This window comes from Castor canadensis, chromosome 7 (assembly GCF_047511655.1).
Source record: "Castor canadensis chromosome 7, mCasCan1.hap1v2, whole genome shotgun sequence".
NCBI lineage: Eukaryota > Metazoa > Chordata > Mammalia > Rodentia > Castoridae > Castor > Castor canadensis.
The window spans coordinates 80,865,772-80,891,478 of record NC_133392.1 but is presented as its reverse complement, the minus strand read 5'-3'; the positions used below and the strand labels follow the sequence as shown (position 1 = coordinate 80,891,478).

The window sequence follows — 25,707 nt, the reverse complement described above, 5'->3', positions numbered from 1 at the left end:
CAAGTAGGCTTCATCCCAGGGATGCAGGGGTGGTTCAACATACGAAAATCAATAAACGTAATAAACCACATTAACAGAAGCAAAGACAGAAACCACTTGGTCATCTCAATAGATGCAGAAAAAGCCTTTGATAAGATCCAACACCATTTCATGGTAAAAGCTCTAAGAAAATTAGGAATAGAAGGAAAGTACCTCAACATTATGAAAGCTATATATGACAAACTTACAGCCATTATACTTAATGGAGAAAAACTGAAACCATTCCCTCTAAAATCAGGAACCAGACAAGGATGCCCACTATCTCCACTCCTATTCAACATAGTACTGGAATTCCTAGCCAGAGCAATTAGGCAAGAAGAAGGAATAAAAGGAATACAAATAGGTAAAGAAACTGTCAAAATATCCCTATTTGCAGATGACATGATCCTATACCTTAAAGACCCAAAAAGCTCTACTCAGAAGCTTCTAGACATCATCAATAGCTATAGCAAGGTAGCAGGATATAAAATCAACATAGAAAAATCATTAGCATTTCTATACACTAACAATGAGCAAACGGAAAAAGAATGTATGAAAACAATTCCATTTACAATAGCCTCAAAAAAAATCAAATACCTAGGTGTAAACCTAACAAAAGATGTGAAAGACCTCTACAAGGAAAACTATACACTTCTGAAGAAAGAGATTGAGGAAGACTATAGAAAGTGGAGACATCTCCCATGCTCATGGATTGGTAGAATCAACATAGTAAAAATGTCTATACTCCCAAAATAATCTACATGTTTAATGCAATTCCCATCAAAATTCCAATGACATTCATTAAAGAAATTGAAAAATCTACCGTGAAATTTATATGGAAACACAAGAGGCCATGAATAGCCAAGGCAATACTCAGTCAAAAGAACAATGCTGGAGGTATCACAATACCTGACTTCAAACTATATTACAAAGCAACAACAACAAAAACAGCATGGTAGTGGCACAAAAACAGACATGAAGACCAGTGGAACAGAATAGAGGATCCAGATATGAAGCCACACAACTATAACCAACTTGTCTTTGACAAAGGAGCTAAAAATATACAATGGAGAAATAGCAGCCTCTTCAACAAAAACTGCTGGGAAAACTGGTTAGCAGTCTGCAAAAAACTGAAACTAGATCCATGTATATCACCCTACACCAAGATTAACTCAAAATGGATCAAGGATCTTAATATCAGACCACAAACTCTTAAGTTGATACAGGAAAGAGTAGGAACTACTCTGGAGTTAGTAGGTATAGGTAAGAACTTTCTCAATGAAACCCCAGCAGCACAGCAACTAAGAGATACCATAAATAAATGGGACCTCATAAAACTAAAAAGCTTCTGTTCATTAAAAGAAATGGTCTCTAAACTGAAGAGAACACCCACAGAGTGGGAGAAAATATTTGCCAGCTACACATCAGACAAAGGACTGATAACCAAAATACATAGGGAACTTAAAAAACTAAATTCTCCCAAAACTAATGAATCAATAAAGAAATGGGCACGTGAACTAAACAGAACTTTCTCAAAAGAAGATATTCAATGGCCAAAAAACACATGAAAAAATGCTCATCATCTCTAGCAATAAAAGAAATGCAAATTAAAACCACACTAAGATTCCACCTCACCCCTTTAGAATAGCCATCATTAGCAACACCACAAACAACAGGTGTTGGCGAGGATGCGGGGAAAAAGGAATCCTCTTACACTGTTGGTGGGAATGTAAACTAGTACAACCACTCTGGAAAAAAAATTGGAGGCTACTTAAAAAGCTAAACATTGTTCTACCATTTGATCCAGCAATACCACTCTTGGGGATATACCCAAAAGACTGTGACACAGGTTACTCCACAGGCACCTGCACACCCATGTTTATTTTGGCACTATTCACAATAGCCAAGTTATGGAAACAGCCAAGATGCCCCACCACTGACGAATGGATTAAGAAAATGTAGTATCTATACACAATGGAATTCTATGCAGCCATGAAGAAGATCAAAATGTTATCATTCGCTGGTAAATGGATGGAATTGGAGAACATCATTCTGAGTGAGGTTAGCCTGGCCCAAAAGACCAAAAATCGTATGTTCTCCCTCATATGTGGACATTAGATCAAGGGCAAACACAACAAGGGGATTGGACTATCAGCACATGATAAAAGCGAGAGCACACAGGGAGGGGTGAGGATAGGTAAGACACCTAAAAAATTAGCTAGCATTTGTTGCCCTTAACGCAGAGAAACTAAAGCAGATACCTTAAAAGCAACTGAGGCCAATAGGAAAAGGGGACCAGGAACTAGAGAAAAGGTTAGATCAAAAAGAATTAACCTAGAAGGTAACACTCACGCACAGGAAATTAATGTGAGTCAACTCCCTGTATAGCTATCCTTATCTCAACCAGCAAAAACTCTTGTTCCTTCCTATTATTGCTTATATTCTCTCTACAACAAAATTAGAAATAAGGGCAAAATAGTTTCTGCTGGGTATTGAGGGGGTGGCGGGGAGAGGGAGGGGGCAGAGTGGGCGGTAAGGGAAGGGGTGGGGGCAGAGGGGAGAAATGACCCAAGCCTTTTATGCACATATGAATAAAATTTTAAAAAACCCAAAACAAGTAGGAGAAAGTCAATAATAATAAAAGCAAAATCAATGATCTTGAAAACAAACCAGAAGAGGAAATCAATTAAAACAAAAAAAACTGGCTATTTGAAAAGATTAATAAAACCAGTAGACCTCTAGCCAGGCTAACAAAAGAGAGTAGATACCAATTATAGCATCAAGAATACAAAAAGTAGTCATCACTTCTGAACCCATGGGGTATGAAAAGATGATTAACAAAATAGTTTAAACAATGTTATGCTCACAAATATGAGGATGGATTAATAGGCTGATCCTTGAAAGATACAAACTCCTTGTACTAGGTTGACTTGTGTTCTCCAAACACGCATGTCCACCTAGAACCTGAGAATGTAAACTTATTTGGAAATAGGGTCTTTGCAGAAATAGTTCTCTCCTGTATTAGACAGGGTCTGATAGAGACACTGATCCAAAGCATAATGGGCAGCTGGGTATGGAGGTTCATATGGTCAGTCTCTGAAAGCCTCTATTGCCACTTGGTGTTTGAATAGTGTACAGCATGAGAGAGACATAGGACTGTCTTAGGTAATCCTAAATGGTGCAGCTGCTGCAGGAGCTCTGAGTATAAGTTGCCAAAGTCTCCGTGGTAGATAAGTCTTTGAAAACACTAACAAGAGTGCTTGCTGATGTTAATCAGTAAGCACAATTTATAAACGAGAAATATGTTGCCACTAGAATCCCAAAAGACTACAAGATAATGGGTCTTAAATGTGAGCAATGAATGTGTCAAATGAGTGTCCCTGGAGGAAGATGGGAGCAGTTAACATCTTGTCCACAAAGACTGTGTGCAATGACAAAGCTGCTGATGTGCCCAAGAGTAGCTTGAGAAAGCTGTGCTGTGTCCCATCAGAAGTGGAGGAAAACTTTGAGAGGCTGTTGAATTAGACACTGAATAGAACATTCTAGCCAATCTGTAAAGGCAAAATATTTACAGTTGTTAATTGAATACAATTAGTAATTTTAGTAATACTGGTGTTGGGTATGTAGACCTCGTGGATGGAACCATGGATTAAGATATAGTAATTCATCACAAGACATCCTTCATTTTATTTTTGGATTTAAGAACAGGCAAAATTGGGGCTGGAGACTTGGCTCAAGTGGTAGATACCTACCTAGCAAGTGCAAAACCCTGAGTTCAAACCCCAGTATAAAAAAAAAAAAAACACCCAGGAAAAATTGAACTGTCCAGTGAAGAAGCACTGGAAATAATCATTACTTTACTTATTAGGTTTTATGTGACAACTTTTTTCCAGCTTCGTTGAGATATAACAGACAAAACTGCATATATTTATTGTATACAATTTGATATACATGTATTTGGTGAAATGATTACCATAATCTAGCTGGTTAAAATGTCCATTACCTCATATACATTTTGAGTTATCGGGGTTTTGGGTTGTAATAACACTTAAAATCAGCTGTCTGAAAATTTCAAATATACAACATAGTGTTAATGACTATGATATTAATGCACATTAGATCTGAGGGTTTTCATTTGCTCAGCTGAAACTTCGTACCATGTGTGAACATAGGAACTAATTCTTCTACTCACTCATCCTTTGCAACCACCATTATAGTCTCTTTGACTCTTTTAATTACCTCATATTAGTGATCTCATTCAATGTTAGTCTTTCTGTGACTAGCATATTTCATTTCGTATAACATCCTGTAGGTTCACTTATGTACAGATGACGGGATTCTCTTTTTAAAGGCTGAATAATATCCCACTGAATGAGTGTGCCACATTTTCTTTATCCACTTCCTTACTGATGGGAATTTTGGTTGTTTCCAAATTGTTGCTATTATGAATACTGCAATTAATACATGAGTGTAGGAGTCCCTTTGAGATCCTGGATTCAGTTCTTTTGAGCATATATCCAGAATTAGGATTGCTGGATTATATAGTTCTATTTTTAATATGTTGAGGAATCTTTCACTGGTTTCCATAATGGCTATATTAATTTGTATTCCCACTAAAAATGTACAAAGGCTTCCTTTTCTCCACACCCTTGCCAATACTTGTTATATTTAGCCTTTTTGATAATAGTATTCCTAAGAAGTATAAAGTGAAAAATCTCATTATGGTTTTGACTTACATTTCCTTGATGATTCATGATGCTGAGCATTTTTTCATATACCTATTGGCCATTTGTATGTCATTTCTTTGGAGAAATGTTTTTTCAAATCATTTGCTCATTTTCAACAGGATTATTTGTTTTTCTGCATACATATTTTGAATGTTTAACCACTTATCAGATATTTGCAATACATTTATCTGCAGATTTTTTTTCATTCTGTTGATGGTTTGCCTTGCTGTACAAGGTAGCTTGATATAGTCCCACTTGTCTATTTTCATTTTCGTTTTCTGTGCTTTTGGTAACATATACAAAAGCAATCATTGCCAAGACCAAAGTCATTGCACATTTGCCTATGTTTTCTTCTTGTAATTTTATGTTTCATATCTTACATTTAAGTCTTTAATCTATTTAGAGTTGATTTTGTGTATTGTCTAAAATAGAAGTCCAATTTCATTCTTTTCATGTGAACATCTAGTTTTCACAGCACCACTTGTTGAAGAGACTCCTCTTTCCCCATTGTGTCTTCTTGGCACCCTTGCCAAAGATAAGTTGAGTATATACATGGATTTATTTCTGGGGTGTAAATTCTTCCATTTCTCTACATATCTGTCTTCATGCCAGTACCATACTCTTTTGATTTCTATAGCTTTATAACATATATTGAAATCAGGAATCCTAGATCCATGGACTTATTGGTAAAATGTCCATGCTACCTAAGTATCTACAGACTCAGTGCTATTTTTATCAAAATCTCAGTGGCCTTTTAAATACAGAAACAAAAAAAACCACAATTCATTTGTCACCTCTTACCTTTATCATCATTTTCATTATTGTTGCACCATGGTGTTTGAGCTTTGACCCTAGAACTTATTTTAAGGTTGATTGACTTGGCAAAGGGTCTCCATCTCCATCCTAGCCTAACAGGAGGAGGATCCTCCTCTTCCTAGGGCCTGCATGAAGTTGCTGGGTAGTCATGAGAGCAGCTGAAGTGCTTCCTGCAATGTCACTCCCAAAGTAAATGGTGCTTTTCTCTATTGCTTCATTTCTACTTTATTTTCAAGTTCCAGTGATGGATCTGGGCTTTTTTCTTTTTAACGGGGTGTGAGGTCTTTGGGGGCAGGTGGCCACAATCACTTGTATATCACCATGGCCTGGCTTCACACGACAGTCCATGAGGTTTGTAGGAGAAAGAAGAGGAAAAAGAAGGGCCTGGCTGGCACAGCCACTAACATTCCCTTAGGTTCATCAGAGTCCCAGCAGCAGCAGGCCCAGTCCTCCCTTGCACATACTTCAGCAGGTAACTTTGCCCTGTGCCCTCCCATCTCTCCATTCTCACTTCTCACAGTCTGTCTGATGTGCAGAGCATGATGAAGAAAGCAAAGTGGTTAGCTCAAAGCCACAAAGCACTGAAGTGGCAGGGCAGCATTCACATGCTTTCAGCATTACTCTGCTCTCCGTGGAATGGAGGTGCTGCCTACCTCCATAGGTCAGAGGAGAATCCAGGCCTCGGGGCTGCTGGACCTACCTCGATGAGTGGCCTAAGTGGACTCAAGTGTGTGTGTCAGTTCCTGGCTATGTGCAAGCCTTCACAGATCTTTTTTTATTATTATTTTGTGTGTGTGTGTGTGTGTGTGTGTGTGTGTGGTACTGAGGTTTGAACTCAAGGCCTCATACTTGCTAGGCAGGAGTTCTACCACTTGAGCTATTCTGCCAGCCCTGGTTTGTGTTGGGTATTTTTGAGATAGGGTCTCATGAACTATTTACCCAGGCTGCTTCAAATCTTGATCCTCCTTATCTCTGCCTCATGAGTAGATAGGATTACAGGCATGAGCCACCAGTGCCCAGCCTTCACAGATCTTCTAATGAGGAGAGTGGCAGGTATCCTCACCCACCTGATGTGTTATCAGAGAGGACAAGGGACCTGCCACCCACAGGGAACAACAGGGCTGGCTCTGGAGGTCAAGGGCATATCTCAATTCCAGTAGGGGTGCCTTTGGGAGGCAAGGGAGCCAATGAAGGCAGATCATGTAGGAAGCAGTGTGGAGAAGGCTTATTGTGCACTGATTGCCACTTTAGCCTGTTAACTTCTGGGCTGCACTTCAGCTATAGTTATGCGCTGCATAACAATGCTGCAGTTAGCGCTGGGCTACAGTACATTTAGGACAGCCATCTAGGAAGGTTTAATGGAACTGAAAACTTCCTATCACCTAGTGAAGTGTATCCTTTATAACACTGTATTGAAATGAATTACTCAGGTGTTTGTGGTGATGTTAGTGTAAACAAATCCACTGCACTGTCAGTGGCATAAAAGAACTGCGTGTACAATTAAGTATAGTACATAACAGCTACAATGGTAACAAATGGCTTTTTACTGGTTTCAGAATTTGCTATCCTATATTCTATTATTATTTTAACGTGAGCTCCTTTTACTTGTTAAAAAGTATTTACTGTTGAACAGTGTGCCATATTATATCAGCAATAGCCTCACACATCTTATGTTTACTCTGAGTCTTCATTGCATCATTTTCTTTTGTGCTTCATTTAATCTCATGTTGCTATGTTCATCACGGCCCTAAGAGCAATAGGCTATACCATGTGCACATGCCATGTAACCTAGGTTGGTCGTAAGCTATCCCACCTAGATCTATGTGATGTTCACAAATAACAATATCTCCTAACAATGCATTTCTCGGAATGTATCCCTTTGATGAATGACTATACTTGTCTGACTCCTGTGGGACAATATACACACAACAGTTTACATGAAGTATATGAAGTGGGCTTATCACTTACAGATAGGCAGCAAGGTACAATAGAAGCCAGATTCAAGACTAGAGCCCTCGGCATGCTTAGTAAAGCTTCCCAAGACTGATAAATCCTGTCTGTGTATGACCCACTTCCACCATAACCAAGATAATCTGGAAAGCAGCTGACTCAGGGTTTTACTCCATCACTGAGATAAAGCACTAAAGAATATGCTGTCTCTAGGGAGAACAGGAATAGAGCCCAGCCTGCTTCAATCAGTTCCTCCTTATTTCAGGATCTTACATTTCTCCACATTCTACAGTTATTCTTGAGAACTGTGAGTGGGAAAGAGATTGCTGTATGGATCCAAGGCCACCCAGAGAACTATCCTGCAAGCAGCATTTGACTGGTTTTCACTACATCCAAGGAATAGCTCTTTCTGACTTCTGGTCATGATTCTTGCCATACAGAAGGATTTAGCAAGCTGCATTATGGGTGAGACCCAAGTCTCCAAGATGACCCAGATGGGCCAGAACCCTAGAAGCCCAAAATCCCATACACCATAGTGGTTCTGTATATGGGAGCTCCAGGACCTCCTATATTAGGCTTACCTGGGAACTGGTTGAAATTCAAATTCCCTGCACTGACCCAAACACTACAGAACCAGTGGCCTATGTTTTAATGATGCCTTCAAATGATTTTGAGGCACCACACTAGAATTTCAGAACCACCATCCTGTGACTCAATGGGGTCCTCAGCCCTTCTGTTTCCACCTCCTCACACTTGCCTCCAGCTGTGTGGAGGAGGCTTGTTAGGAGTTCATGGCTAGGCTTGTGCTGCATTGTCTTCTACCACCCTGGTGAGTAACACAAATCCTTTTCCTGCAAGTGGAAGCCACAGGTTATGGGGGACACTCCTATTCTTCATGCAGAGCATCTATACACCCTGTGGAAGTTGAGTCGGTAGCTGCACAGACTGATAACACCATTCCAGTCACTCCTGCCTAATGCAGCTCCACCACAATAAACCTACAACAGGTGACTACGCTGATCAGAACTGACTCAGGAGTCATCCTAGTGAGGCTGCTGCCTCTGTGGCTTCTCTGACAGTTGAACAGTCTCACCTGCAGGTGATGCAACTGAAGGCTCACGGATGCAATTCACTCTCCAATGGCTGCCGCTCTGGAAAACGGAATGTGGAGTGAGTGGCCTGTTTTGCGCTTGGGCCTTTTGACTCCTTCCCCCGCAGAAGCCTCCCAAAGACTTCAGCCACAAACTGGCTTGGACTCCATGACCTGGGCAGTGGTAGCCTTTCATGGATCCAAAAATTTGTGGTATTGGGTTGATTGTATGTAAGGGTGAAGAAGTATATTTTTTTCCAACATGTTTCAAATTCTGCAAGAAATTTGTAGCTCCCAATAAGGCTAAAAGCAAACTCTGGCAGGCCTCTAGATGTGAACAGATCTCAATTTACAATTATTAAAGGGGAAAAGAAAAGGGGAAAGAATGTAAAATGACAATTCACTGTTCATAAAATGCATGACTTGAAAACAATTCAGCTCAAGAGAATAGAAATGCAGGCCGGGTGCCAGTGGCTCACACCTGTAATCCTAGCTACTCAGGAGGTAGAGATCAGGAAGATCAGGATTGAAGTCAGCCCTGGCAAGTAGTTCACGAGACCCTATCTTGAAAAAGAAATCACAAAAAAAGGGCTGGTGGAGTGGCTGAAGGTGTATGCCCTGAGTTCAAGCCCCAATACCACACACACACACACACACACACACACACACACAAAAGAGCAAATAGAAACTAAGCTCTGCTTACCCTGTCCCTTTAGCTGTGACATTTAAAGGTTATGTAAGGTCAAGGTAAGGACTACATGGCTATTGGGCAGAACCACTGAGTGGTAAATTAGCACAAGATTTTTACTTCAAATACAGTTGAGAAATGATCCCATTCTAACTAAAAGTACGAATTAACAAAGGGCCCCACCAGGGTAGGTACATGGCTTAAGTGGTAGAGCACCTGCTTAGCAAGTGAGAGGTCTTGAGTTTGAACAAAGAGGCCCACTGTCACTCACCAAAATTTCCTTTTACAAGACTTCTTGACTGAGTGGCCATGACAGCCCCCACACTTTACCCAACAACCCCACTTTCTAATCCCCCATGAACCCCATCTTGCTCCCAAATCCTTCCTAGACCCTTGCTCAGTTCTAGTTCCCAATGACCACCTCCCACATTGACCCTACCCCCACTTTCAGAAATCCTCTCATCTGTACTCCATACCTTCCACCACTAACCAATACCTTTGACCCCTCATTTTTCCCTAAGTGTATCCGCACACCCAACAAGTGCTTCTTCTAAACATTTTGCCAATTTCTTTCTCTCCTTTCTTCCTCTTCCTTCCTCCTTCCCTTCTCCTTTCCTTTCCTTTTTCCTTTTTCTCCTTTTTCCTTTTTCTTTCTTTTTCCTTTCCTTATGATGGTACTGGGGTTTGGATTCAAAGCCTTACAGTTGCTAGGCAAGCACTTTACCATTTGAGCCACACCTCCAGCACTTTTTGCTTTAGGTTATTTTTTTCAGATAGGGTCTCATGCTCTTTGCCTAAGCTGGCCTGGAACCTGGATTCTCCTGATCTCTGCCTTCCAAGTAGCTGGGATTACAGGCATGAGCCACTACTCCAGACCATACCAATTTCTTGGTTATTTTTGTAACCACCCTAACTCCTGTTCCTCAGACTCTCCTGTCAATCACATGACTCCACTATCAATCACATGGCAACTGTTAAGACTCCCACGCAGACCCTGCTCCAGTCTGGCCATTGTGAGTTCTTTTAGTTAGTTATGGACCCTTTAACATACCTTATAAATCAGGGTTCTCCAGAGAAACAGAACCAAACCTGTATGTATGGTTTGTTAGGAAATTAACTCAAAAGCACAGGGGTTGAAGGGTTCCACAGTGGTGTCCTGCATGCTGAAGAGACAGAGAATATGGTAGCAATGACTCAGTCCAAGAAGGCAGAAACCTCAGAATCAGGGAGACTGATGATTCAGTCTCTGGTCTGATGCTGAAGGCCTGAGAGTCTTCAAGAGCCACTAGTGCAAATACCAAAGTTCAAAGGCCAAAGGACCTGAAGTCTGATGTTCAAGGACAATCCAAGAAACCACATCCCACTTCAGAAGAAGAATGGGAGTGAGGGAGGAAAAAGAAGAGGGAGAGAGGAGAGAAAGAGAAAGGGAGGGAGGGAGGGAGGGAGAGAGGGAGAGAGAGAGAGAGAGAGAGAGAGAGAGAGAGAGAGAGAGATTAATTCTCCCTTCTTCTGATTTTCTGTTCCACCTGGGAAAAGAACAGGTGTTTGGGTGAGTTTCTCCCACTTGGTTCACTGACTCATATGCCAATGTTTTCCAAAAACACCCTCATATACAAACCCAAACTAATGTTTATCCAGTTCTCTATGCATCTTCCAATCTAGTCAAGTTGACAACTGAAACAAATGATCACACAATCCTTTGGGTTTTAGTACTTTATTACTTTCTGGCACTATAATATACTCCAGGCTCCTCATGTATTTCCAGACTAGCCTTACAGTGAGTCACTTCTCTAAGGAGACTTTGTTTCATTTATTGGAGAATTGTATTAGAATGCAAGATCTGGGAGCTGGGTATGCTCACTGCTAGTTATTGTTGCTTCTTAGCTGAGTAGACAGTTAGAATATATAATACGCACAGACTAATGTCTCAATTTTATCCCATTCCCAGCATTCACTACAGTCTTGTCCCCTTGCTTATCTGTGAACTCTCTCTCCAACAGCAAGAACTCTTGCTTTCACAAACCACCATCCATTTATTCAGCCTCAATATATAAATGAAACCATTCTGGAAATATTAGCATGTATTCTTTTGAAAAACACATTTACCATGGATAGCATTGTGTTTGTGTACAGTTTCTTCTTTCAGTTTTCAGTCAAAACTACTTTTTCCTACACCCTCTTCTGTGGAATTCAATCACATGTTTAGAGTTTAGTTAGATCATTTGTCAGTCTGCATCCCATCCTGGGATCCCCAGAACTCCTCCTTGATTTTTAAATTTTTCAGATATTAAAGTTCACTCTTCATAATGTACAATTCTATGGATTTGACAGGATAGTCATGTACCCACCACCCCAATATGATATAAGACAGTTGCATCTCTTTTAAAACTCCCTCATGGAACTGAAGAGTATATGGACAATTCTTTTGTGAAATTTTTGCTATGAAAGGATGCAAAGAAAAGATGTGATTATTGGCATGGAAAATGAGGTCAAGAGGAGTTTATTTGAAGATTAAATAAAGTTACACTGTATGATGATGGGAATAGTTGAGCAAAAAGGAGAAAATTGATTTTGGAGACAGCATAATAGATTGGCTGTTGTGACACTGAACAGTAAAGATGATGATATACATGAACACAGCAGTGATTCATGTATAGTGAGAGGGAGACAATAGAGGCAGATGGGCCAATGTGGTGGAGGGAGTCTGAGGAAGACCTGTTTTGGCCACTTCCATTTTCTTACCAATGCAGGAAGCAAGGAATACGGAGGGGGAGAAGAGGAGAGGGTAGGAGATGTGATATACTCATTTGGAGAATGAGAAATTGAATTTTTTTTGGTGGCACTGGGGTTTGAACTCAGGGTCTCAGGCTTGCTAGACAGGTGCTCTTACTAATTGAGCCACTCCACCAGCCTAAGAATGAGAAATTGAACAGACCCTGCAGAGACAGAATTATTAAAGTGAGGATGACTGGCATGGTTCTGTTTTCCTTCAGCCATACTTTGTTGCATTGCTGTAGCTGGAATAGATGGAGAATTGGATTTATCCAGGACTCCCATCTTACTAAGCAGATGATGAGGTGATAGGGAAGTGGGTGAGTTGAGGTGTACGAGGGGTTGCATACACAACTGATTATGGTATTTCTGCTAGCTTACTAGTAAGGGAGAAGTCATTAGGGACAAAGAGACAGTGACCAGGTAGTAGGTCTGAACTGATGGTGCCGGTAAGGTTACAAGAGCCTTGAGTTCAGGACACTAAAAGAAGCAGCCTAGAAAGACATGAGGTGGTGTGGCAGAATGGGTGCTGCAGGGTTGCAGTCCTACCTGACAAGGTGAAGGGTATGGTGGAGGAGGTGAGGAGGACTGAGAAGCTGAATAAGAGCAGGCTTCCTGGGACTAAGAGGCGATTATAAGGATTATCTACCTGCATACTGAAATCTCCAAAAAGGCAGGTAGTGTTGGAGGAGTTATAAAATTCTAAGCACTTCACGCATGAGAGAAGTGTGTGTCCTTTTAGGTAGACTCCCTAGTACAGCACGATGGGGAGCGTGCAGTACACGCAGTTTATCCGTGTGAATGCCAAGGCCGAGACAACTCGCTGTGAAAGGAATGAAGCATGAGGGTCTCAATATTACAGTGGGTCTAGTTTTGTGGGATAGAATTAAGCCTCGGCTGCACTGGTGGAACTGTTTTGAAAAACTTTGAAAAACCCTCCGAGTCAAGAGGAAGATCCGTCTTTGGGCACCGTAGCAAACTTTCTAGGAACCCCAAGTAGCTGAGATGGCAGTTAGAGGAATTCAGGGCTTTTCCTCAGGTGGTCACGGGAGAAGCCAATGGAAGGCAAAGCTGCTTGCGAAGAAAACTGCAAGCTGCTGCGTCCCCTCGGGGAAAGCCCTTTTCCCAGAGGCGAGTCTAGGTGGAGCTGTTTATCCCGGCCTGCAGTCTGTCCGTCCAGGCAACCGGGTAGTAAAGCACTAAAGAATCCGAGAACTCTCCCAGCTCCGTCCGTCATCTTCAACGATGCGCAAACGGACCCTCAATGGAGTGGTAGTCCTTTGGTCGAGTGGGGCGCTGTGGACCCGAGGTTTTCGGCGGGGCCTTCGGGTGACCAGGACTAAATGCACCTCCTTCAGGCTTCCACACGGAACCAGGTAAACCATGCCAAGCTACTGACACCCTGGCCTTTGTCAGGGACTCGACAAGCCCGGCGCTAGCTCCACCGAAGACGCGCAGCGGGCAGGTGGTCTCCAGGCGGCCCGCAACAGGGATTTCCCGGCCGAGGCGGGACGAGGAGGCGGAGCACCGCACGGTGCACAGAACCTTCCGGTAGCCGCCTGCGCAGCTCTCAGTCAACCACTGTCCTTCCTTCCGGTTGTGTCCTGAAAGTCGTCCCTCAGGGACTCTCTTTCCTCTGTCTCTTGTTTCCTACCGGCGAGTCCGTGCGTGTGGCGAGTTTCCGCTTCCGGTGGCGCTCATGCTTTGCTGAGCGGTAGCAGTTGTGAGCCTGGTAACCGCCGCGGGCTCCGGGAGGCATCAGTGGGATCTCGGGGGCTGTGGGAGGGCGGTGGGGCGCGAGGGGTGCCCCGATCTGCTGTCCAGCTGCGTGGCGTGAGGGCGCGTTTCCTGCCGGCCGGAGGGAGCTTCCAGGTCGCTGCGGAGTGGCGAGGCGGAGGTTGCGGGGCGCTGTAAACCAGCAGGTTACCTGGATCTTGTCCAGCGCTGTCTCTTCCAAATTGTGCTTTTCCCAGCAAAAAAGAGCGGAGCACGGTAGTTATACGTCTGGCCAGTGCAGGAGATTGGACGGCCATTAAAGTATCATAAACTTTTAATTAAAATTTAAGTTTTATGTTGGGAAATCGCTTCATCTGTTCAGTTGATGTCTAGGGCTGAATTGTCTAGTACAGTGGTCACAACTCACATGTGGCTGTTTAAATTTAGAATTTAACTTTAAAATTCATGTTTTCAGTTTCCCTAGGTACATTTGAGATTCTCAGTAACCACATGTGACCGGTAGCTACTGTATTGAAAAATACAGATAGAATATTTCCCTGATCACAGAAAGGATCACTGCTGACATTGACAGTTAGGATGAATACAATGTAACTTAAGAATAAAGAGTAACCTTGGCAGAGGTAACTCATTTATGGCATAACAAAGAAGTGAATTTGAGGATGATATTAAGCAGTTTCTTCCCCTGTCCGGTGAAAAAAATGCATCATGTCTTCGTAAAGAAGTAAGTGAGCCGGGCGCTGGTGGCTCACGCCTGTAATCCTAGCTACTCAGGAGGCAGAGATCAGGAGGATCGTGGCTGGAAGCCAGCCCGGGGAAATAGTTTTGCGAGACCCTATCTCAAAAGAAAAAACCATCACAAAAAAAGGACTGGTGGAGTGGCTCAAGGTGTAGATCCTGAGTTCAAACCCCAGTACTGAAAATAAAGAAAAAGAAGTGAAATGTAGTGTTTTTCCTCTGGTGTTGGCCTTTATTGTAAAATACTTCCCCTACCTTCCCATTTCTTCCCACATAGATTAGAATTATTTGTGAGTTGTTAAATCAGATATCATGGAGGCCAAGGATCAGAAGAAACACAGAAAGAAGCACAGCGGACCCAAAGCTGAGAAAAAAAAGAAACGGCATCTGCAAGATCTCCAACTTGGAGATGAAGAAGATGCCCGGAAAAGAAACCCCAAAGCTTTTGCAGTTCAGTCTGCTGTGCGGATGGCTCGATCCTTTCACAGGTATGAGATTAGTTGGAGCGTGGTAGTCCTTCCATTTCGTACAGATGGCATTTGGCTTCATGAGTTTAATCCAGCTTTGAAGAACATATGCTTGTTATATGGTTTTTCCCTCAGAAGCTGTCTTGCCTCCAGCGTTTGTCCATTGGTTGCTTTTTTTTTTTTTTTTTTTTTTTTGGTCTGGATGATGTGTGCTTTTTTCCTCCCTGTATATCTTTCATATAATTGTAATATGAAATACTAAAATTGTGATAGTTAATAATAAAATAGCCGTACTTGGGGAGTCCTTGCTATATATGCAGCAGTGCTCTTTAAACATTATTTAATAATTTCTCCCAACATCATTAAGATAGCAGGAATTCCTCTTGTCCTTATTTTATGAATAAGAAAACAGATTCAGAGAGCAAGTTATTCCAAATCACAAGTAATAAAACAGCCAGATTTAGCTCCAAAGCCTCTGCTCGTTTTGTTTTCTTTCACACTATTAAAATTCAACTCAAAGAAATTAGATTTAGAATGTATTTAATTTTCAGCTCTTTTTTTTTTTTTCAACTTTCTTTACTTTTCAACTCATTACTGAAAAGCAGTTTATTTGGATTGGGGTAAGAAGTTATCAATTAACAAGTTAATTATACCCATATATTGTCTGTTCTCTTCTCTTTAAAATATATACTTATAAGGTTGAGACATTTTATCTTTTCATATTTTGAAAGTGATCTTAACTTTTTTTTTTTTTTAAACAAATAGGACTCAGGATTTAAAGACAAAAAAGCATCACATTCCAGTGGTTGATCGAACTCCATTAGAGCCTCCACCAATAGTGGTAGTGGTGATGGGGCCTCCAAAAGTTGGAAAGAGCACTTTGATACAGTGCCTCATTCGGAATTTTACCAGGCAGAAGTTGACAGAGATCAGAGGCCCTGTGACAATTGTGTCAGGTAGGGGATGCTGTCACAGCACTGACCTGGCAGGTGGTGTTGCCTGAGGGACATATGTGTCTTTGTTGTTTTCTTGAGCAGAAATTGTTATGGCAATATTGTCACACCGTACTGTGTTCTTTCGCTTTTAATGAATTGCCTGTAGCATCAGAAAAGGATAGGTTCCAAGAGATAATGATATAGTTATATACCTTATTCTGACTGCTTGGTTAACTTGGGCAAATGTGCTCCTTGGAAAGGCTTATCAGGGCTGGACAGCTTGGTCTGCTCATCATGGTCACATTCATTGATAATAAGTACCTGCTTGCACACCTGCCTGCCTTAAAGCCACACTCTTGTGGCTCTTTTTCTAATGAGAATTTGTCTGCATTTGATAATGGTGACCTTTCTAAGTTTGAGAGAAAATGAAACAAATTCCCAAAATGACAGTGGTAGAACCTGACGTTTCTTTGTGGTAATTATTATAGTAGGACTGAGGCATTTCTTTATGTTTAGGGCATTGTTATCTTCTTGATCATTTTACTTTATTGAAAAATAGTTATTGTTTTATGAACATCCTGTTGTATTAGGTTTGAGGATGCCTTTACTTATAGTGGAGTACAGGAAAATTGATAAAGGCATTGATCCCTTGCTGAACAACAAGATCATGGTCATTATGAACCCTATCCAATCAGAATTTTACTTATTTAAACACTTTAATTTATCTGGGTTTTTCTTATAAAAATGAACCTCTAGCGCATTCCTGTAAGTGTATATGGTGTCTTACTGGATGCAATTTTATAATGTTTATTAGAGTTAATAGAGTCTTTTCAGGATTTTTAAATTTTTTCATCTTTTAACTTACAGGTAAAAAGCGCAGACTTACCATCATTGAATGTGGGTGTGACATTAGTATGATGATTGATCTGGCTAAAGTAGCAGATCTGGTAAGATCTGGGAGCTTGGGTTTCTGATGGAGGTTACAACAATGCAATGGATTATTTATCCATATTATAGGGAAGAATTTTTTTGTGATTGCTAATAAATGGGGAGTATCATGAAGGATACATGAGATGTGATTGAATTGATTATAATAATTTTTGTTGCTATAATAAAAATGGAATGTGCATGATGAAATGTATTCTAAAACCTAAAAGTAAACTTTTAGAAAGATGGAGAAAACTTTTAATAAAGATAGGTGATGAAAGCTCATTAGTAAGCATACATAATATGTAAGTATATATTAATAGGTACCATTTCTTAGATTCTTAGGCACTGCACTAATAGCTTTCTATAAATTTAGCTTACATATCTATACAGTGAGTAGGCATTGTCTGTTCTTTACATAGGATGAAATTGAGACTCCCAGCAGCTAAGTAATTTGTTTGAGGATGGGATCTCTTCTCTTAAAGATTATGGTGAAGTTAAATACATGGATTGCATTTTGAATCTGGTAGTGTTCTCCTTCACCTTATTCCAGTATCATTTGAGAATTCTCCTCAGCCTGTGGCTCAGTGGCTTTCTCATAGCACTCAGTATTTTGTGGTTTAGAATTGTGGAATGTTCCCTAGGTTAATCAGATAGGTGTTCCTGTTTTTTTCCTTTGTAGTTCGGTATAGAATGATGAACACAGAGATGGCTTAGAAATCTCTGAAATGAATTACCTATTTGAAGTTTGAAATCTTTATGCTCTCTTCATAGATTACTATTTATCATAACTTTGCTATCTTTTGACTCAGTTCTAAACTGGCAGCCTTTTGGTACTGGGGTTTGTACTCCGGTCCTTGTGCTTAGTAGGCAGGCGCTCTACCACCTGACCCATGCCGAGTTCTTTTTGCTTTGGTTATGTTTGAGACAGGGTCTCACACTTGTGCCTGGCTGGCCTGGACCATCATCCTCCTATTTGTTTCCTGCATAGCTGGAATGACAGCTGCATGCTACCATGCCCAGTTTTTTATTTGTTGAGGTGGGGTCTCGCAGACTTTTTACCTGGGCTGATTGTCCCAGTCTCTGCTTCCTAAGTAGCTAGAATTACAGGTGTAAACCACTGCACCTGGCTTAAATTGATACCTTTAAGAAAAAAAAATTTTTTTCTGAGTACTTGCATGGTATAAGTTAACATATAAGATAGAGTTTTCCTACTTCATACAAAAAACAGGTTGGTTTTTTTCTTATGAGAAAATAAAAGCAAAAGATTGGTTTGCTGTACTTTTAAATTGTTCTTTTGGTGGGACTGGGGTTTGAACTTAGGGCTTCATGCTTATATAGCAGGTTACTCTACTGCTTGAGCCACACCTCCAGTTCATTTTGTACTGGTTATTTTGGAGAGGAGGTCTGACAAACTGTTTGCCTGGGCTGGCCTCAAACCACAATCCTGCTGATCTCAGCCTACCAAGTAGATAGGATTACAGGCGTGAGCCACTGATACTAGGCTCATTTTAAATATTTTTTTATTAAATCGCTTCTTCCCATTTTTTGGCTGTCAGAAACCTGTTATTTGGTTCCCCTGTTAGAATCTTGTTATTTTACTTGCAAGTACTTTATAAAAACCTTTATTTCTTAAAGTTGGGATTTCTCAGTTAAGGTCCAAATCAGGCCCAGCCTTTTTTTGAGTCCTTTCTCATTTATTTTTGAGTTGGAAGTTTATGTCCTGATAGGTATTGTGCAGGCAAAGGGTGATGTTTTCTCATGTCATGGTAATCTTTGAATCACTTGGGTGAGTGTAGAGCAGGAGTTTGCAAACTTTTCTACAAAACACAGAGAGTAACTATTTCAAGGCCTGTGGATCAAGTACTTTCTGTGTTGCCACTTTACCCTGCAGTTGTAGTGCAGAAACAGCTGTAGATACACAAATGAATTGATATGGCTATGTTCCAATAAAACTTAAATTACATAAATAAGTGATGGGCAGGGTTTGCCCCATGAGCCATGCTTTTCTGACCTTTGGTCTAGATGATCTGTTTTGGTAACTTCACTGAGAAATTATGTTCTGTTTTTAGGTGCTGATGCTTATAGATGCCAGCTTTGGGTTTGAAATGGAAACATTTGAGTTTCTAAATATCTGTCAAGTACATGGCTTTCCTAAAATTATGGGAGTTCTCACCCACTTGGACTCCTTCAAGCATAATAAGCAACTAAAAAAGACAAAGAAGCGATTGAAACACAGGTTCTGGACAGAAGTCTACCCGGTAGGAAGAGAAGTTATTGTTGGGTAATAACACTGTAATCCTTTAAAAATAGCCAGAGTGAAGAAACATAAATAAACATCTTTATAAGATTTACCTCCTGAGTTTCTTTTATTTATCTGTTCCCACTCCTTGGAATATATCCCTTAAGATAGTCTTTATTTGGGCCCCTTGCTGTATCTGATTTGGGCCTGTACCACACCTACAAGACTGTCTCATTCTGTTTTGGAGTCATGATTTAACAGAGTATATCAGAAGTTTTTTCTAATCAAGACCAGGACCAGCTACTCCTCCTTCCCATACCACTGTGGTCCATCAATGACAGAATCCTTTCTTTTCCTGAGAACCTCACTGACTTCTTCTTGCTATGCTCATACGGATGCTAGTGAGAAGTCTGCTCCGACAAGGCCCTCATATGATAAGTCCTGAAGAAGCTAGCCAGGCTCTGGGAGCATCAGGACAGTGGCTTTGCTAGGATCTCCCTTGTTAGGATTGCTTCTTATTAGGGCTTTCATTTTGGTATGGTATTGACATGAATTTAATTGAAATTCCATTTTTAATTTAAATTTTTTTAGGGTGCCAAGCTGTTCTACCTTTCTGGAATGGTACATGGAGAGTATCAGAACCAAGAAATTCACAATCTGGGCCGTTTTATTACAGTTATGAAGTTTAGGCCTCTCACTTGGCAAACTTCTCACCCTTATGTCTTGGCAGACAGGTAAAAAAGTGAATGTAAACTTCTTCCTGGCCTATGTATTTCAAAGCTAAAAAGGTTGCAAAAAATCATAATAATAGTGTTCCTTTTGTGCTATCACTGAAAGATGCTCTGCCTTTGGGAGTAAATTATGAGATGTTTAGAAAAATGGGAGATGGGACTGGAGGTGGAGCTCAGTGGTAGCTAGCCTGACATGCATAGATCCTTGATTAGATCCCCAGCAGCAGAGAGAGAGAGAATTTTGAAGGAGCCTTAGTTTCCAGTGATGCTGTCCTTGGGCCTTGGTGTTCCAGTCACTCAATGTGCCTTCACTTTGCTTCCTTTATGCTTTTCTTCATGTTTTCTCAGGCTGGCATGTTCTCCTCTTCTTGCTAGAATCCAAGCCACACTGAAATACTCAGAACATAGGTTAACCCTCTTCCCTGAAGTGTTTTTCTGAACATGTTCTCTGCTATAACTCCATGCAGAGGTCTGTTGCATGGAATATCTATCACACAGAGCCTATGTGAGATGCTGTCCTTTTATTGTGGTATATGGTGAACCATGCTGCTTCTGTGTTTTCTCATTTTCTAAACAAAATGCTTAGTGAAAGAAGATTTTTTTTGTGTGTGTGGTGCTGTGGATCAAACTAGAGCCTCATGAATGCAAACAAGCACTCTACTACTGATCCACACTCCCAGACCATGATCAAGAATGAGAAAAGGCATCAATCCATGAAGGGAAATAAAAGAACTATTTACATTTGTTTTTGCCATGTGATTGTGTTTTATTTTTCTAGGATGGAAGATTTGACAAACCCCGAGGATATCCGAACAAACATCAAGTGTGATAGAAAGGTGTCAATTTATGGTTACTTAAGAGGAGCACACTTGAAAAATAAAAGTCAAATCCACATGCCAGGTATTCTCTTGTTGTAAAGCACATTATATTTATAGAACTCTTGGAATGGCTTCATTCTCAGGAAAACTGAAAAAAAAAAAAAGACCAAACAAAGCAGATTACTTTGGTTGGAATTTTTTTTTTTTTCCTGGTACTTGGGCTTGAACTCAGGGCCTACACCTTGAGTCACTCCACCAGCCGTTTTTTGTGATGGGTTTTTTCGAGATAGGATCTTGTGGAACTATTTGCCCAGGCTGGCTTTGAACTGCTGTCCTCCTGATCTTTGCCTCCTGAGTAGCTAGGATTACAGGCATGAGCCACCGTCACTCGGCTGGTTGGAGGTTTTAAAATTAGCCCAGCTGTGCATTGGCTAGAAATAGTGTTGAGTGGATACTGTGTCATCTAGCAGATGACACAGTTCCACTGTTGAATGATACCTGTTTTAGTGTCATGCTTTAAGCCTTTGGACTATAAGGCATTTTTGCCAATGGTTGGCACTGTTCACTCTTTTCAACTGAAGCTGCTTCCTGGGTTCTGTCTTCCAGGTGTAGGTGATTTTGCTGTAAGTGAAGTCAGTTTCCTTCCAGACCCCTGTGCTCTTCCTGAACAGCAGAAGAAGCGCTGTTTAAATGAGAAGGAAAAGTTGGTTTATGCACCTCTCTCTGGAGTTGGAGGTGTGCTGTATGATAAAGATGCTGTGTATGTTGACCTTGGTGGCAGCCACGGTTCACGGACACTGGTAAGAGGGGAGTCTTTGCTCTGAATTCTAGTGATTCTTTAAAAAAAAATCTGTTTTTAAATCAAGTAATATATTCACTTTTTACTTAATAAAGCTTTTCTCTTTATCCATACTTAACCATAAAGGTCCAAATGCACATTGTAAATATATAGAATATAACGAATGCTTCATTGTACCAAGCAGAAAGTCAGAGTTTTGTTCTCTGTATCTCTCAGATCCACAATTCTGGGTAGATCTACAAAACCGGTGTATTTTCCAGCTCTCTTTGGCATTTTTCATTTTTCATTTAGAATAGTGTTCTCATTCTGCTTCTTAAAAAGGGACTTCAGATTTTTTTTTTTTCTTTTTGAAATGGGATTTTATTGGGTTAAAAAAAAATAGTGCTTGCTTTAGTATTAGAACCTGAGTTTCCTAACTTAAGTATTTAGGTTATTAGTTGATATACTCATGAGCTTTGTAGAAGTTTAATTAATGATAATGGCGATCAATTTTGAGCTTTGTTTCAAGAATTTTCTAGTTTTTGAGGCAGTAAGAAAGGGTTTTAGGAACTATGTTTAGGATAATTTTGAGTTACTGATGAAACCAGTCTGTCTTTCCAGAATCTTCCTGCTTTTCTCACTTGCCCTTTCTTGGTGGCCTTGACAGGAGGAGTCAGGGCCTACCCAAGAACTGGTTCAGAGTCTCATTTCTACCCATTCCACTATTGATGCCAAGATGGCGTCAAGCAGAGTGACACTTTTTTCTGATTCGAAACCTCTGGGATCAGAAGATATAGATAACCAAGGGTAAGTCTACGATGTTACAGAAGATTTTATCACCTGTCATTGTACCATAATTAATATGGTTTTTTTTTGTTGTTTTGGTGAGGTTTATTCCAGGTTTTTTGTTTTGGTATGTATGTTCATGTGTTTCTCAGGGTGCTTTTTATTTCCATAACATTATATGCTAGTGTTTTCTCAAAATGAAATACAAGATTCATTTTCAACAGAAATACTCAAAATACTCCTCAAATACTATAAGATTTTTTACATAGGTTGCTGTAGGGTTTCCTATGAGACCTGAGGCCACTTGCTATCTTTTGGTGCCCAAAATTCTAGAACAGAGTCAAGGAGTTTATTCAGGTGCTGTCCAGGCCCACATACCTCATTCCTGCAAATAAGTTTACCTTACATGGTGTTGTATTTCCATTGGTGGATGTCCTTTGATGTATGGCTTATTTCTCAGTTTGGTAGGGAACATGTATACCTTTATATGTAGGGAATATGGGCTAAACATTGGATTTTTTTGTATTGGTTTATGCCTCCTGATTAATCTGAAAATAATTGAAATTTATTATAGAATGCACAATTAGCATGGTACCTAATAGATTAAGACATATTCACTAAAAGGCAGCCATTACTCTACCATTATTGTAATGAGATAATTTAGTTTTCATTATTCTAGTCATCTTTTCTGTGAGGATAGTCTTTTCTAACAATTACAATACATGAAAAAATGTTTATTTCTATATCCTGAGAATTTCCATTTTTTATATGGTCTTTATGTGTCATCATTTTATTAATTGGCATATTCTGACTTGTTTAGTTACAGTGCAATTTTTAGTTTTTTATAATTGATGTTTTTATACTTTTACATCTAGTGCTAGCTTTGTGTAGTTTTTAATTGATGACTTCAAAATGACAATTTTCTTAATTGGTCATTTCTTTTACATTTGTTAGCTAACATCCTTTTTTTGTTGTCTGTTTGTTCTTTGCAGTACTGGGGATTGAACCCAGGGCCTTGCACATGGCAAGTGCTCTACCACTGAGTTTATGTCCCAGCTTTTGGTGTGTTGAGACATGGTGCCCTGATAGGCCTCAATCTCTTGATCTTCCTGTCTTTACCTGCCAAGTGCTGAGATTAGAGGCATGTGCCACCATGCCTGGCACCAGCTGGCATTCTTTAGGGTTTGCTTTGTTTGTTTTTTTGGTGGTATTGGGGTTTGAACTCGGAGCCTTACGCTTGCTGGGCAGGTGCTCTTAGCACTTGAACCACTCCACCAGCCTGAGTTGGCATTCTTTAAACAAAGAGCTTTCACTTCCTCTCTGATTTCTATATACTGGTGACTAGTGAACTTTTGTTTTATTCCATGTATTTCTATTTCATTACTGTCATTTTTTCAGATGGCTGTGTTCTCCCAGATCTGGTAACCAGAGCGTTCAGTCTATTCGCTATGCCCTTTAGGCACATTGCCATCACTCTTTGAGCACATCTTGCTTTCTGACACAACAGGATGGTCAAGGCTTAAACTGTCCTCTCCCTGCTTTGGAAATGAAGATCTGCTAAACACTAGCTTCCCTTTTGGAAAGTTTTTTCTGAATTTAGATTTGTTTTCGTTTTTTAAAAAAACAACAAACCAGTTATCCTTTTATTCTCTCTGTAAGTTCTTCACAAGTGTGGTGTTAAGGAATTGTGCATGAGTTTGCTTATTAACTAATCCAGTGAGTGTTTGTCAAATCATTTTTTTCTATGCCGTGTCAACTTAAACCATTCCTCGATATTTTGTTTCTTTACATTTTTTATTGACTATATTGCCACTTGTAGATTAGCCAGTTACTCAAATTGAATTATTTTGCATTTACTTGGTAACATAGGCTGTGGATGCCAAAAGAGGAAAAGCAACTGGATGTGAAAACTGGTCGTGTGCGCCGAAAAGCCATTTTTGGAGATGAGGAAAATGAGTCTGGAGACAGCGATGAAGATGATGAAGAAATGTCTGACGGTGACAGGTTGGAAAATGGCTCTAGTGATGATGAAGCAGAAGAGGAGGAAGAAGATGCTGAAATGACCAAGTATAAGTATATTACAGTTAAGGGTGTCAAGCGGCAGAAACTTGAGCTGGAAGAAGACAGTGAGGTGGATTTGCCAGCATTTGCTGATAGTGATGATGATCTTGAGAGGAGCTCAGGGGAAGAAGGGGCAGCAGAGGAAGCTGATGAAAGCAGTGAAGAAGACTCCAGAGCAGAAAGAGAGAGGTGCATTTTGGAATCGAAGGGTGTTGGAAAAGCTAGTGAAGCAAGACTGTTGCCAGGTAATTGTTGGAGTGACCATCTGAATCTGGAGAAGTCTTTGCTGATGGAAAAAGCCCCACCCACTTCTGATTCTGGTCATTGCACAGCTGAAGAGGTGTTTGCATCTGAAGATGAATCAGAAGAAAGTTCTTCACTTAGTTCAGAGGAAGAGGACTCAGAAAATGGAGAAGTCATTAGGGAAAAACTTTGTCAAGCAGGCAGTGGGCAGAAACTGGAGTCAGAGAACTTAATTGATGAGACCAGTGATATTGAAGATTTACTCAAAGAGGAAGAAGATTATAAGGAAGAAAACCATTCCATAGAAACTTCAGGTAAAACCTCTTCCACAGAAACTTCAAGCGTGTGTGAGTTTAACTTGCTGCTTCTATAAACTTGGCACTCAAAATGTTGCTGTCAGGAAGATATGTACATTTGGGGGTCTACCATTTGTGTATTTGTTAACTGTTCAAATACTGTGTCAAGAATGGAGTGCATTTTGGGATGAGTGAGTTACAAGCTTGAAGCAAGGAGGACAAGTAAGCAGATATAACTGGATGTTGGTCTTGGTCTTTCAGGTACCCTCAGGTGGAAGGAAGACCTTTCCAGGAAGGCAGCAGAGGCCTTTCTGAGGCAGCAACAGGCAACTCCAAACCTTCGAAAGCTTGTTTATGGGACAGGTAAGGAGCTCTGGTTCAGAACTAGAAATATTTTAGTTCTTAGATTATATTGTGAAAGGGAGGTGAGAGAATTGGTTGGAAGATTAGGGTAGTACTTTTGAAATCCATGATTCCTGACTGTCATGTTTTATATTCGGGAGATGTTTTTTTAATTATCAACTAATGAGGACCACAGCTTGGTCATATGAAATGGATTTATGGGTTTGCTGTAAAATTTTTGATGAGAATTCTGTTCATTATGTTATTTCATACCCCCTATTTAAAAAGTCCATGAGAAATTTTTTGTAGAATTTAATGCTGGGAAATATTTCTGCCTATAAATATCTTTTTTTTTCTTCTCTAGAATGAAAACCCTGTGTAACATTCTGTCTCCTTTATGTTCTTGTTCTCTGATTTCATAGTTTGTTAAGCTTGCCTGTATGTTTTTTTTTTTTTTCTTGGAAAAATATAATGTAGAAATAATAGTGGTGAGCTTTGTATTGTGCTCATCAGTTGCCACGTGATAAGACAATTTGAAGTGGAACATC

The 25,707-nt window shown here is 40.3% G+C and overlaps 1 protein-coding gene across 4 annotated transcripts in view; it reads left to right on the top strand.

Moving 5' to 3' along the window:
• Positions 1-13,645: 13,645 nt before the first annotated feature.
• The window catches only part of Bms1 (BMS1 ribosome biogenesis factor), a 47,556-nt gene continuing 35,494 nt past the window's right edge, over positions 13,646-25,707 (top strand). The window contains exons 1-11 of one of the 4 annotated variants that reach the window (XM_020185805.2): positions 13,646-13,793; positions 14,811-15,021; positions 15,766-15,956; positions 16,803-16,882; positions 18,935-19,123; positions 19,696-19,838; positions 20,614-20,735; positions 21,260-21,453; positions 22,099-22,238; positions 24,087-24,835; positions 25,079-25,180. In XM_020185805.2, the coding sequence (XP_020041394.1) occupies positions 14,846-15,021; positions 15,766-15,956; positions 16,803-16,882; positions 18,935-19,123; positions 19,696-19,838; positions 20,614-20,735; positions 21,260-21,453; positions 22,099-22,238; positions 24,087-24,835; positions 25,079-25,180 (2,086 nt within the window). In that variant the 5' untranslated portion in view covers positions 13,646-13,793; positions 14,811-14,845. Of the gene's footprint in view, positions 13,794-13,833; positions 14,054-14,076; positions 14,099-14,810; positions 15,022-15,765; positions 15,957-16,802; positions 16,883-18,934; positions 19,124-19,695; positions 19,839-20,613; positions 20,736-21,259; positions 21,454-22,098; positions 22,239-24,086; positions 24,836-25,078; positions 25,181-25,707 lie in introns of those variants that run through there. The other 3 variants (XM_020185806.2, XM_020185804.2, XM_020185807.2) reach the window with 3 other exon arrangements.